This window comes from Anomaloglossus baeobatrachus, chromosome 5, assembly GCF_048569485.1.
Source record: "Anomaloglossus baeobatrachus isolate aAnoBae1 chromosome 5, aAnoBae1.hap1, whole genome shotgun sequence".
Lineage (NCBI taxonomy): Eukaryota > Metazoa > Chordata > Amphibia > Anura > Aromobatidae > Anomaloglossus > Anomaloglossus baeobatrachus.
Genome location: NC_134357.1, coordinates 599,412,634 through 599,426,797, shown reverse-complemented (window position 1 = coordinate 599,426,797; position 14,164 = coordinate 599,412,634). Strand labels below are relative to the sequence as shown.

The following is a 14,164-nucleotide window of genomic DNA, read 5'->3' as shown; positions in this document are numbered from 1 at the left end:
TCTCACCTGCCATACTGGAGGGGGCGCCGCTTGGCCTGGCCACAGTGGCCGCATAAGACACGGGGGACAGAGACTCCATATCCCCTTCCCCAACACCATCCATCTTCCCAGAACCAAGGAGGCTGCAAGGAGAAAAGGTCAACACAATATAGCCAGCACATGACAAAGAAGACCGGTAAACTAGTTTAGACATCATGCAAATGAGGAAAGAGGTGCCTGGCAAACAGTCTAAACATCACATGATCAAGGGATGAGATGGAGAAGCCCGGCAAACAGGCTAGACGTTACATAATTGAAGGAGGAGCCCAACAATCAGTAAAAATGTCAAGTGCTCAAAGGAGGAGGTGGAGATGCCCAGCAACCAGGCTGGAGATTGCGTGACTGAAGATGGAGGAGCCCAGCATCAAGTCTAAAGGTCACGTGATTACCAGAATTCTCCTCCTCCTCAATCAGTCTATGTGAAACAGGAAGAGCCCGCCAAGCAGTTTAGATGTGGGAATTAAGGGAGGAGGATTAGGAAGAACCCGGCAATCAGTCTACAAGGGGTGAAGGAGCCCAGCAACCAGGCTAGACATCACGTGACTGAAGAAAAAGGAGGTGGAGAAGCCCCGCAATCGGTCTACAAGAGGTGAAGGAGCCCAGCAACCAGGCTAGATATCACTTGACTGAAGAAAAAGGAGGTGGAGAAGCCCGGCAATCGGTCTACAAGGGGTGAAGGAGCCCAGCAACCAGGCTAGACATCACTTGACTAAAGAAAAAGGAGGTGGAGAAGCCCGGCAATCAGTCTAGATGGCATGTGATTGAGAGGAGTAGAAACCTGGTAATCAGTTTACCAAGCTGGACGTCTGGTGTTTGAGGGAGGAGAATTAGGAGGAGTCCAGCAACCAGTTCACATGTCATGTGACTGAAGGAGGAAGAGAAACCTGTAAATCGTTCTATATGATCGAGGAGGAGTCCAGGAACCAGTCTAGATGTCAAGTGACTAAGGTAAGATGTGGAGGAGCCCAGTCTAGAAGTCATGGCATCAAGGCAGGAGGAGAAAACTGGTAATCAGTCCACGTGACCGAGGAGGAGCCCAGAAACCAGTTTAGATGCCATGTGGCTGAGGGAGGAACACAGGAACCAGTCCAGATGTCATGTAAACAAGGGAAGAGGAATAGGAGTAGCCTGACAACCAGTCTATATGTCACATGACCAACGATGAGGTTCATATAATAAACCCGGCACTACACAAGAGAAAGAGGAGGCTCATGGCAATCAGTATAGATGTCACTTGACCGAGGAGCAGAAGGCGTTGAGGGGGCGCCGCTCAGCCTGGCCACATAAGACATCAGGGCAACGAGTCTACATGTCACTTCACAGAGGGGACAGGTGGAAGAGCCAAGCAACCAGTGTAGATGTCACATGACCAAGGGAGGTGGTGGCGGAGCCCCGCAACCCATCTATACATCACGTGATTAAGCAAGGAAAAACCAGGTAATAAGTCAATGTGACCGAGGAGCAACCAGTTCAGGTGTCAGGAAGATAAGGAGGGGCATGGCAACCAGTCTACATGTCCTGTGACCGATGGAGGAGGAGAAGCCTGGTAATCAGTCTATGTGACCAAGGAGGACCCCAGCAACCAGTCAAGACATCAGGTGACCAAAGAGGAGTAGGAGCCAGTCTAGGTGTCACAAGACCAAAGAAGAGGAGGGGGCCCGGCCCCCAGTCTAGAGAACACATGACCGAGGAGGGGGGGGCCTGGCTATCACTCTAGAAGTCAAATGACCAAGCAGCACAAGCCCGACAGCCAGACTAGTTGTCACGTGACCGAGAGGAGGATAACAACAATAATCAATCTACATTACTGAGGAGCACACCAAGCAGTTTAAAGGGTTGGCTATTGAGGGAGGAGGAGCCCGGCAACTAGTTTAGAAGGCATGTGATCGAGGGATGAGGTGGAGGAGTCTGACAACTAGGCTAGACAGTACACCTGAAGAAGCAGCAGCCCAGCAACCAGTCTAGATGGCACGTGATCGAGGGAGGAGGTTGAGGAGTCAGCAACCTGGCTATACATCACACGACCGAGGGAAGATGTAGAGAAGCCGAGAAATCTGTCTATACGTCATGTAATGGAAAGTAGGAGAAACCTGATATTCAGTCTTCGTGACCGAAGAGGAACACGCCAAGCCAATAGATACCTGGTGATTGAAGGAGGAAGAATAGGAGGAGCTGTCAGACCAGCACATGACTGATAATAGCAGCCCATGAACCACTCTAGACATCATGAGATTATGGGAGGAGGATTAGGAGAAGCATAGCAATCAGTGACCAAGAGAGGAGGTGGAGGAGCCAGGCAACCAGTCTAGATGTCACGTGATCAAGGTGAGGAGGATTAGATGGAGCCCAGCAATCAATCTACATGTTATGTGACCGAGGGAGGAGGAGAAGCCTGGTAATCAGTCTATGTGACCGAGGAGGAACCTGTCAACCAGTCTAAATGTCACATAACCGAGGAGCAGGAGGAGGAACCAGTCAACCAGTCTAGATGTCACATGACCGAAGAGCAAGAGGTGGAACCCATCAACCAGTCTAAATATCACATGACCAAGCAGCAGAGGAGGAACCAGTCTAAATGTCACATAACCGAGGAGCAGGAAGAGGAACCCATCAACCAGTCTAGATGTCACATGACCAAGCAGCAGAGGAGGAGGAACCCGTCAACCAGTCTAGATGTCACATGACCAAGCAGCAGAGGAGGAGGAACCCATCAACCAGTCTAGATGTCACATGACTGAGGAGCAGGAGGAGTCTGAATATTTTATATCACTTTCCATAGAATTATAAACGTGATCACAGACACCATTCACACTATAGCGTCTTTGTTACCTGTGCTTCCTTATTAAGACACACTCGCCGCCATCTTGTGGGTCCAGGTTATAGATATAGAGATGGCCACTGGAAGAAGAAACCAGGAGCCGTGGCAGTTTCTGGATCCTAAAACCAGATGATTACTGTCATTTTCTGACACCAGGAAAACCGTGTCCAGTGCTGAAGGTGTTAAGGCACTTACGTCACCAGCGTGCAAGCATTCTTGTGCCCCGCGAAGGTGAGGCGGACAGTGGCGAAGGCGCGGTCCTGGTTCATCATGTCTGACACTTGGGATGGGAGGTAAGTAGAAGCAGCCATGAACATCTTGCCCATGTAGCCGCTCCAAGAAGAGTTTTCCTCCGATCTAGGGAGAAAAATAGTAATATAATAGACACAAAAGATCGGCCGCACATCCTAAACTTTAGTAAGATAACAGATTGTAACCCAACAGGGGTAAGATGTTCCACACGCATTAATGGGGTGGAATATGGTGTAGAATAAGCCAAAGTGGGGCAGGGGACTCAATTAGAAAAGCATTATAAAGTGATGTCCATAGATTGATTAAAAAAGTAAAAAACAAAGTCTTGTAGATGTGACACAACCAAAGCGTGATGTCCCAAAGCTTTCACCGAGATGTTCCTTCAGATGCTTTGTTATACCCTACCTGAGGAAGAGACTCAAATATATACACAAAGAGCAGAGACCGCAGGATAAAGGGGCAATGAAGGTAGAAAAACTGGGCTTGGAAGGTATATCCCAATGGGTTCAGCCCCAAGGACAGCTTCAGAACCCCACTGAGCCCCCTGCAGGGGTCACAGGAGGTCCAAGGTTCTGTGCATCTGTGAACATGGAGCTGAGGTGACACTGTTGTCTTAGTCGTCTGACGGAAATTCTAATAGAAGCATTGTGACTTGTCAATACGGTAGAGGACGGCTCGTGCAGAGCGGACGGCTCGTGCAGAGCGGACGGCTCGTGCAGAGCGGACGGCTCGTGCAGAGCGGACGGCTCGTGCAGAGCGGACGGCTCGTGCAGAGCGGACGGCTCGTGCAGAGCGGACGGCTCGTGCAGAGCGGACGGCTCGTGCAGAGCGGACGGCTCGTGCAGAGCGGACGGCTCGTGCAGAGCGGACGGCTCGTGCAGGTAAGGAAGGTATGGCAGATACTGACAGGTACAGGGACAGGATACACGGAACTTGACCACTAGACACACAGACACCTAAAGGGAGAATGCTTTAAGTACCTAGTGCCTCTCAGCCATAGGCCGAGAGGCCCTTATAGGTAATAGTATGTTGGCCCTTTAAGAGCAGGGAAGATGTGCACGCTCTAAGCGCACTCCCGGGGGACCTGTGCGGTGTGCGCAGGCCCTGGGAGCACAAAGTAGCAGGAGAGCACATGGAAGGCGGTGGAGGCGAGTATGTCGGTGTCCCTGATGCAGCGGATAAGCAGAATAGTGCAGGGACACAGGCATTACATCAAATACGTGCATAACAGCAGCTGCCTCAGCGGTAAGGCCCAGCGGCTGCCTTCACGGTAAGCTCCGGCGGCTTCCTCGGCAGTAAGGCCCAGTGGCAGCCTTCGCGGTAAGGCCCAGTGGCAGCCTTCGCGGTAAGGCCCAGCGGCTGCCTTCACGGTAAGCTCCGGCGGCAAGGTCCGGCAGCTTCCTCGGCAGTAAGGCCCAGTGGCAGCCTTCACGGTAAGGCCCAGTGGCAGCCTTCACGGTAAGGCCCAGTGGCAGCCTTCACGGTAAGGCCCAGTGGCAGCCTTCACGGTAAGGCCCAGTGGCAGCCTTCACGGTAAGGCCCAGTGGCAGCCTTCACGGTAAGGCCCAGTGGCAGCCTTCACGGTAAGGCCCAGTGGCAGCCTTCACGGTAAGGCCCAGTGGCAGCCTTCACGGTAAGGCCCAGTGGCAGCCTTCACGGTAAGGCCCAGTGGCAGCCTTCACGGTAAGGCCCAGTGGCAGCCTTCACGGTAAGGCCCAGTGGCAGCCTTCACGGTAAGGCCCAGTGGCAGCCTTCACGGTAAGGCCCAGTGGCAGCCTTCACGGTAAGGCCCAGTGGCAGCCTTCACGGTAAGGCCCAGTGGCAGCCTTCACGGTAAGGCCCAGTGGCAGCCTTCACGGTAAGGCCCAGTGGCAGCCTTCACGGTAAGGCCCAGTGGCAGCCTTCACGGTAAGGCCCAGTGGCAGCCTTCACGGTAAGGCCCAGTGACTTGGTTGGTGCTTTATGTACTATACAGTTGTAAAACCATAACTGAGTATATTATCTGGCCAGGATCATGGAAGATCTGATGTGATGCTGTGGCGACATACATGCGGACCCCTGAGGGAACCGCCTCCTATAGCAGTACATGTACGGACCCCTGAGTGAGACGCCTCCTATGGCAGCACATGTACGGACCCCTGAGTGAGCCGCCTCCTATGGCAGCACATGTGCGGACCCCTGAGTGAGACGCCTCCTATAGCAGCACATGTACGGACCCCTGAGTGAGACGCCTCCTATGGCAGCACATGTACGGACCCCTCAGTGAGACGCCTCCTATGGCAGCACATGTACGGACCCCTGAGTGAAACGCCTCCTATGGCAGCACATGTACGGACCCCTGAGTGAGACGCCTCCTATAGCAGCACATGTACGGACCCCTGAGTGAGACGCCTCCTATGGCAGCACATGTACGGACCCCTGAGTGAGACGCCTCCTATGGCAGCATATGTGCGGACCCCTGAGTGAGACGCCTCCTATGGCAGCACATGTGAGGACCCCTGAGTGAGACGCCTCCTATGGCAGCACATGTACGGACCCCTGAGTGAAACGACTCCTACTCATGAGGACCCCTGAGTAAATTTCCTCCTGTAATGATACAAGTGCGGACCCCTGAAGGAGCGACCACCTGTGGCAATACGTGTAAGAGACCACTAGAGAAGCAGACCACTGGCGATCCAGGCGAGGTCCTCGTTCCCTATGATGCCTGGTGACGCGTGCTGCGTTGTCCTGCATGTTCTGCGCAGGGTCTGCGCTGCTGTAAAGGCTTTCATTGCTCTGCGCTCAGGATTTTGCTGCATAAACCTTGTTATAATTCTGGAGACTGATCTCCTGGAAGCCGGGATTTGGAGGGAACTCCATGTAGATGCAGGCGCTGCCGGCTCCACCGGGTGCTCAGCACCGGGCGCTGGACTGTCCCTACCCAGAGCTGCACTAACTAAAAAGAGTGACAGGGCGCCCTCTGCTGGTGACCGAGAGGAAGTACAACCTGATCATACACTGAGCAAAATAGTAGAGATCTCCCCATCGCCCTCCATATTCCTCCGACTGGCACCGCGATGAGGACTGTGCGGAGACTTCACACAAGATATAACCGAGGACAGGGCTGTGATCAGCACCGCGATGAGGACTGTGCGGAGACTTCATACAAGATATAACAGAGGACAGTGCTGTGATCAGCACCGCGATGAGGACTGTGCGGAGACTTCATACAAGATATAACAGAGGACAGTGCTGTGATCAGCACCGCGATGAGGACTGTGCGGAGGAGACTTCACACAAGATATAACAGAGGACAGTGCTGTGATCAGCACCGCGGTGAGGACTGTGCAGAGGAGACGTCACACAAGATATAACAGAGGACAGTGCTGTGATCAGCACCGCGATGAGGACTGTGCGGAGGAGACTTCACACAAGATATAACAGAGGACAGGGCTGTGATCAGCACCGCGATGAGGAATGTGCAGAGACTTCACACAAGATCTAACCGAGGACAGGGCTGTGATCAGCACCGCGGTAATAGGTGTGCGGAGACTTCACACAAGATATAACAGAGGACAGGGCTGTGATCAGCACCGCAGTGAGGACTGTGCGGAGACGTCACACAAGATATAACAGAGGACAGGGCTGTGATCAGCACCGCAGTGAGGACTGTGCGGAGACGTCACACAAGATATAACAGAGGACAGGGCTGTGATCAGCACCGCGGTGAGGACTGTGCGGAGACTTCACACAAGATATAACAGAGGACAGTGCTGTGATCAGCACCACAGTGAGGACTGTGCGGAAGAGACTTCACACAAGATATAACAGAGGACAGGGCTGTGATCAGCACCGCGGTGAGGACTGTGCGGAGGAGACTTCACACAAGATATAACAGAGGACAGTGCTGTGATCAGCACCGCGGTAATAGGTGTGCGGAGACTTCACACACAAAGATTTTTTTTAATTAGAAATAAACAAAAAAAAACTAAACAAATTTAGACTCCATCATAAAAAAATCCTTAATCTAACGTAGTTCGCAGGTAGAGCATTGTCAGCTCTGCTTCATCACTCTGTACAGACAAGTGTCTCTACAGAGTGAGAAGCAGAGAGAGCATTATCAGCTCTGCTACATTGCTCTCTACAGACAAGTGTCTCTACAGAGTGAGAAGCAGAGAGAGCATTATCAGCTCTGCTACATTGCTCTGTACAGACAAGTGTCTCTACAGAGTGAGAAGCAGGCTGACACAGTGTATAATACCACTTGCGTATGACTCGTGCAGTCTCGCATCAGCATCACCCAGCACGGACTGACACTCTCCGGAGATTAGCGCCTCAGCTGCATGAAAATACATGCAGCTGACCGCTCCTGTCAGGAGAGTGTGCGGCTGTACCGGGTGATGCGATGAGAGATTTGCACAGTGACAGATAAAGTTCAATTGAGTCCATGAGTCATGGACTTGGGTGAACCCTGAGGTCACTGTGAAGATTGCCGAGTGACGAGCAGTGCAGTAAATACCCCCGGAAGTTAACAGGACCATCAATGACGTGACAGCAGGTCCTTTAGTCAGTGGTGGTTACCGGGGGGCACGGCAATGATCAGACGTGGAAGCAGAAGCATGCAGGACATGTCGTGGGACCTGTAAGTGTGATCATAATGTTTTGGATCCGAACTGTAACACGAGCTTCCCAGGAAAGCTCGTATTCAGGATCGTGTGCACGAAACAGTGTGTTCGGTACGAACCCCGAACTTTACAGTTCAGGTTCGCCCATCACTAATGACAGATCCTCTACACCACTGACCTGTGATCCCCAATACTGGCAGATACCATCCAGTATTGCCCCCTGTGATCCCCCCTCACTACTTCCCCAGTGATCCCCTCCAGTACTGAAGGCTGATCCTCTACACGTCTAACACGTGATCCCGAATACCGGCAGATCCCCTCTACTACAGCCACCTGTGATGCCGACTACCATTCTCAGCTCTAGCACCAGTCCTAGATGTCAGGGCTAGCCCAGCCTTAGACTTGGCTACTAGTAGCCGGATCAAATCTAACACAGCTGAGCACAGCCTAAGCCCTTCTAATCCTGCAGTACGGCCTCTAGCACAGGGTGCCGCTCACCTCAGACATTGGCACTTCCACCTCTCCACACTCGGTGGATCCCCCTCTGCTCACCTTTCTGGCAGATGCTCCAGTTTGAAGATGTGCACGGTCTCCGTGTTGCTGGACACACACAGGAACTGAGAGTCCATGCTGAAGACCAGGGAACTGATGTTAACGTACCTGCAGCACGAGAGAAGATCAGACATTACCGCCATGTTAGGCCACCTCCGAAGACACAAGGGTGGTGCGCAAGCTGTCATCTCGCAGGGCGCCTCCACAGACACAAGGGTGGTGCGCAAGCGGTCATCTCGCAGGGCGCCTCCACAGACACAAGGGTGGTGCGCAAGCGGTCATCTCGCAGAGCTTCATCAAAGCACGACCTTCACCGGGGTCATATGTGTATGGATCATCAATGCATAATGCAGTGAACACCTGGCGGGGGTGAATACTTCTGCACAGCAGTCCGTTGTTGAACGTGCATCTCACCTCTTCATTCCCCTCCTGAATTCGTAGAGTTTCTGCCCCTCAGGGATGGAGAACACACGGATCACAGTACCCTGTAATGAGAGGGCGGATGAGCCGAGGGGAAATGAAGGGCTCTCACTCTGGGAACAGCCCCTCCACCTCTTACCTTCTCTGATGCACTGGACAGTTTGGTCCCTGTGGAGTTGAAGGCGATGGCAGCGAGTGGGCTGTCGTGGGCCGGGATCGTGCACTCTATTTTCTATATAATAAAAAAAAAAAAACCTTCAGCAAATCTGCAAACTGCAAAGTCCACACCCCCTGCACCATCATCCAAGAGTCCCCACCCCCAGAAGGAGTAAGAGTGATCCTCTGAGGGAGAAGCTGAGACCCCAGAGAGACTGTGAGAAACCCTAATTACCCTGAAGAAGGACTGCTGGAGGAGTGTGACTGATCATCAGGACATTTATCCCATTACTGGACTATTTTACCCTCTGTGTGGTGGATTATTTGATGGTCATTCTGTATTTTATGGAATAAATGTTCTTTGGATTGTTCAATCATCTCTTGCTCTGTTGATTGTGTAATATGGGATAAGGACCCCGTCACAACTGGTTGCAGCGGCGGGATTAACAGAGCACAGCCCAATGGAGATCCACCCACAGACTGAATACAGAAACTGGACCGCATCCAGTCTACAGGAGAGAGCCAGAGATCTGGGCCTGAGCTACCAGGGACTGAGTAAAGAGGCCTTGATTGATCTACTGGTGGGTGCGAGCCAGTCCACCTCCCAGATGTCTGACGGACAAGCACTGGAGACGGGGATCCCTGCCCCAAAAAGCCAGTGGGTGGTGTGGTATGAAGAAGAGATGGCAGCTCTTGGCCCCGCTGTATCTCAGCAGTATAAGGAGGAGGCTGCTCGCCGAGCACAGAGGAGACAAGAAGCAATGGAGTCCGACAGAGAGAGTAATTCGAGTTGGCGTGTAAACCCAGCGATCCAGGAGTCTGTACGGATCACCCGGGTGGACTTCAAGCCATTTGATGAGGCTTCCGGAGATGTGGAGGGGTTCTTCAAGGACTTTGAGCACCAGTGTGCGGTGATGAAGGTTCCCCACTCTGGCTGGAGGCGTTTGTTAGTGGAACGCCCGAACGGAGCCTGGCAGAGGCTTATCACACCATTGCCTCACAGCAGAACCGGGATTACAACATTGTAAAGCGGACTATCCTGGATTACCATGCCATCACCCCAGACTCACATAGGGCACAGTTCCGAGACCTCCCATGCACCACGGGGGGATCGTTTAGGATGTGTGTGTCATGATGTATTTTACCTTCTCACTGTATTTGCTGTAATATTATGTCAGGATGTGATGTCACTTTCCTTTGGTTGTACTTACTGAACACTTTGAAATGTCTTGGGATGTAAGTAACCATACCTTCCCCCCATCTCCTGTGTCTCTGGGCCCATAATGCAATTATCTCTTGTCCACACAGCCAGGGGAACTTCTCATTGTTTCGTAAGCAGTGGATAACGCCAACTACACAAACCTGTAGACATCTCGGAGCCAACCTTCTAGAATCTTCTAGTGGGCCCAACCATTGCATAGACCCCTACCCTTGAGGGGCGGGCCCACGAGCTCAAACAATTCACTCCTGTTTCTAAATGCAGTTGGGAGTTGAGTTTTTGAAGAGGAAGGGAGCGAGATCTGAATCTGCGGACAGACCTCGCCGTCCAGTGGATTGTGTGGGATTTCTGGGACTCTGAAAAGGACTATTACGTTGTGATCTGGCACTTTGGATTATCGGGAGGTGCCCCCGAATCTGTTTTATTTGGACTTGTCGTGTGCTGTTCCTGTATTCCTGTTAGTAAATCTGTTGGATCATCCTCGGCCTGTTGTCTCTCTTTGCTCTGATGTACACCCCGTCACAAACTGGTGGCAGCGGCGGGATCAGAGCAGAAGAAATGGAGGACAACAGCCAATCGACGTCTGAAACCAGAACCTCAGGATACAGGAACTGGACTGCGGCGAGTCTACAAACAAAGGCCCGTGAATTAGGTGTCGGCTACAAAGGACTCTCTAAGGAGCAACTAATTGAGGCATTGGAACACGCTTGCCTGCAAGATGGCACCGAGGAACAATTTCCACAGCAAGGGGAGCAAAGACGGGAGCCGGAGGTGAATACCCAAAAAAGTCAATGGGTTGTGTGGTACAAGGAAAAGATGGCACTGCTTGGAGATGAGGCCACCATAGAAGATAAGAGGGAGGCCATGCGTGGAGCTGAAGAGAAGGAGCGCAGGATGGAGGAGATGGCATTGCTGGATAAGCAGCTCGCTGTGGAAGCCGCGAGAGGTTCCAGACAGACTGTAACCCCAGCACCCATCATGAGGGAACTTCCCAGAGTGTCCCGCAAAGACTTCAAGCAGTTTAATGAGGCTGCTGGTGACATTGAGGGCTTCTTCCAGGACTTTGAGCATCAGTGTCGATTAATGGAAGTCCCAGAAAGGGAGCGCGTCCGGCATCTGGTTGGGCTCTTAGAGGGTGGAGCTGCTGCAGCCTATAGAGCTATGGACCCTCGGTGGAACTGTGAGTATGCGGATATTAAACAGACTATTCTAGAACATTATGCTGTAACGCCAGACACTTACAGGACTCAGTTCCGTACTCTAGCATGTGATGAGGAAGTGTCCTTCAAGATGTATGCCCACAAACTCAAACATCTGTGGCATCGTTGGTTGGAGGCAGAGGAGGCCTTAACCTTGGAGACTGTCCTCCAGGTCCTCCTAAAAGAGCAGTTTTACTTCAAGTGCCCCGCTGAGATCCGGGAATGGGTGCGTGAAAGGAGACCAGCCACTGTGGAGGAAGCTGCAGCTCTAGCTGATGAGGCTCTCACCATCAAGCCTCAGTGGAAAAAACTACTACCCAGTGAGAAAAAAAACACCAACCCCCCAACGCTGGTGGCCCCTGGTCCTTCTGGCCCCAATGTTCACCATCACCCTAGACCGTCAACTCATGGGGACCTTCGTGTGACTGTGCCTCGCATTACTCATGCTCCACCTTTGGGAATACGACGCGGAGGAAGAATCCCAGAGCGCAGATGTTATGGATGTGGGCAGCCTGGGCACATGCAATTCCAATGTCCAGGTGTTCGTAGACAGAACAGCTACAGACCGCCTTTGCCTGTTCATTACCTACAGACACCTTCACCAGGAGAAGAGCTGGATTCTGTGCCTGATGACTTGCCAAGTGACTCAGATATCCTGGCTCCCCTACCCGGAGTCTATGGGGTGCGAGCTCCAGCCACCTGTTCTTCTGATCTTCAGGACAAACATCTACAGGAGGTCGTGCTGGATGGCCAAAAAATTGTTGGCTTCCGTGACACTGGGGCTTTCCTCACCATAGCCGATCCCCGAGTAATTCAACCACAAGCAATTCAAAAGGGACCAGGAATTGCCATTGAACTGGCAGGAGGTACCCAGAGATATATTCCAAGAGCGAGTGTGACCCTGGATTATGGCTTTGGGGCAAAACAATGTGTGGTCGGTGTGATGAGCGGCCTTCCTGCAGACGTTCTTCTAGGAAATGATGTGGGGAATCTTCATTGCCACTTTGTCGGTGCGGTAACCAGAAGTCAAGCCAAGAGAGCAGCCCATGTGGACGTGTACAACCCATCCATGGAACTGAGGCCACCAGAACTGCCATTACAGCCGGTGAGTGATTCTTCTTGTGGGGATAATATGAATGTTACTTGGGATAAAGTTCAGTTTAGACAAGAAGTAGAGACTGACCCCACCCTTGCTAGTTTTAGAACTCTGGCTGAAATAGGGCAGCTAGGGGAAAACGGAGAAAGAATTATCAGAGAAAATGGACTTCTGTATCGGGTTGCCAATGCCGACTCCCTAGATAAGCCCTGGACTTATAGCAAACAGCTGATTGTTCCTCAGAAGTACAGAATTCCCCTATTACACCTGGCTCATGACATTCCTACGGCTGGCCATCAAGGCAAAACCCGCACCGAGAGACGATTGACTCAAACTTTTTATTGGCCGGGGATTTCCCAAGCAGTGGCGCATTTCTGCCGAACTTGTGACATATGTCAGCGTAGAGGGCGACACGGAGATCACCCAAAGGCACCCCTGCAACCGCTCCCTATAATAGAAGAACCCTTTCAAAGAGTAGCTGTTGATATCATTGGACCTCTGGCTAAACCAAGTAAATCTGGAAAGCAGTACATTCTCACTGTTGTGGACTACGCCACCCGATATCCAGAAGCCGTGGCCTTGTCAAGTATCTCTGCAGCCAAGGTGGCCGAGGCCTTGGTTATTATTTTTACCAGAGTAGGATTCCCCAGTGAGATCTTGTCGGACCAAGGCTCCCAGTTTATGTCAGAGTTGGTCCAGTGTCTGTGGCGCACCTGTGGAGTACGAGCGATCCGAACGACCCCGTATCATCCCCAAACAAATGGACTTTGTGAACGATTCAACGGCACTCTGAAGAATATGCTGAGGGCCTTCACGGACCGAGATTCAGACTGGGAGAAGTACCTACCCCATCTCTTGTTTGCCTATCGGGAAGTTCCCCAGGAGTCCACTGGGTTCTCCCCCTTTGAACTACTCTATGGAAGAAAGGTCCGAGGACCCTTAACCCTGCTCAAGGAATACTGGGAGGGGCAAGTTGAAGATACAGGAACCCCTGTTGTCCCTTATGTCCTAAAGCTGCGAGAAACCTTGGCCCAACTTGCTAGTTTTGCACAGAGTCATTTGCGTATGGCTCAAACCAGACAGAAGACATGGTATGACCGTAACGCACGCTATCGGGAGTTTGTAGAAGGACAACAAGTCTTAATGATTGTTCCCCATCGGCAGAATAAACTGCAGACCACATGGGAGGGTCCCTTCCGGGTTCTCAGAAAACTGAATGATACCAATTACCTTCTTGCTTTAGATGATCAGGGGCTAAGGCAAAAGACTGTCCATGTGAATATGATTAAGGAGTACCATGACCGGAACATTCCAATGATAGCAAGCTGTCGGTTGGCTTCAGAAGATGGTCAAGAGGATGAGGACTCTCTACCTGATCTCGTGGAAGCAGCGAGAGCCCCATCCACTGTGGAACAGGTTCCCCTGGGAGATTACCTGGACTCCTTACAGAAAATCCAGATGCTGGAAGTGCTTCAACAGAGACGGGCTGCTTTCTCATCCCAACCAGGTCGAACCACCGTCACCCAACATCATGTGGACACTCAGGGCATCCGTCCCATACAACTGGCTCCTTACCGGGTACCTGAATCAGTTCGAAACACCATGCAGCACGAACTGGAGGAGATGTTACAGCTTGGGGTAATCCAGGCCTCCCATAGCCCTTGGGCCTCCCCTGTGGTGTTAGTACCCAAGAAGGATGGGAGTACTCGATTTTGTGTGGACTATCGGCGACTAAACGACCATACCGTCAGCGATCCTTACCCAATGCCTCGTATTGACGAACTTCTAGACCGACTGGCTGGGTCCCGA

General features: G+C 52.0%; 1 protein-coding gene across 2 annotated transcripts in view; it reads right to left on the bottom strand.

The window, feature by feature from the left end:
* WIPI1 (WD repeat domain, phosphoinositide interacting 1) overlaps positions 1–14,164 on the bottom strand; it is a 66,492-nt gene that overhangs the window by 4,842 nt on the left and 47,486 nt on the right. For both annotated transcript variants that reach the window (XR_012754394.1, XM_075351543.1), the window contains exons 6-11: positions 8,825–8,917; positions 8,680–8,750; positions 8,266–8,373; positions 3,053–3,214; positions 2,869–2,976; positions 7–122 (exon numbers count right to left, since the gene is read on the bottom strand). Coding sequence is in view for 1 of the 2 variants with exons in the window: in XM_075351543.1 (XP_075207658.1) it covers positions 7–122; positions 2,869–2,976; positions 3,053–3,214; positions 8,266–8,373; positions 8,680–8,750; positions 8,825–8,917 (658 nt within the window). In the remaining variant the exon portion in view is untranslated. The remainder of the gene's footprint in view (positions 1–6; positions 123–2,868; positions 2,977–3,052; positions 3,215–8,265; positions 8,374–8,679; positions 8,751–8,824; positions 8,918–14,164) is intronic.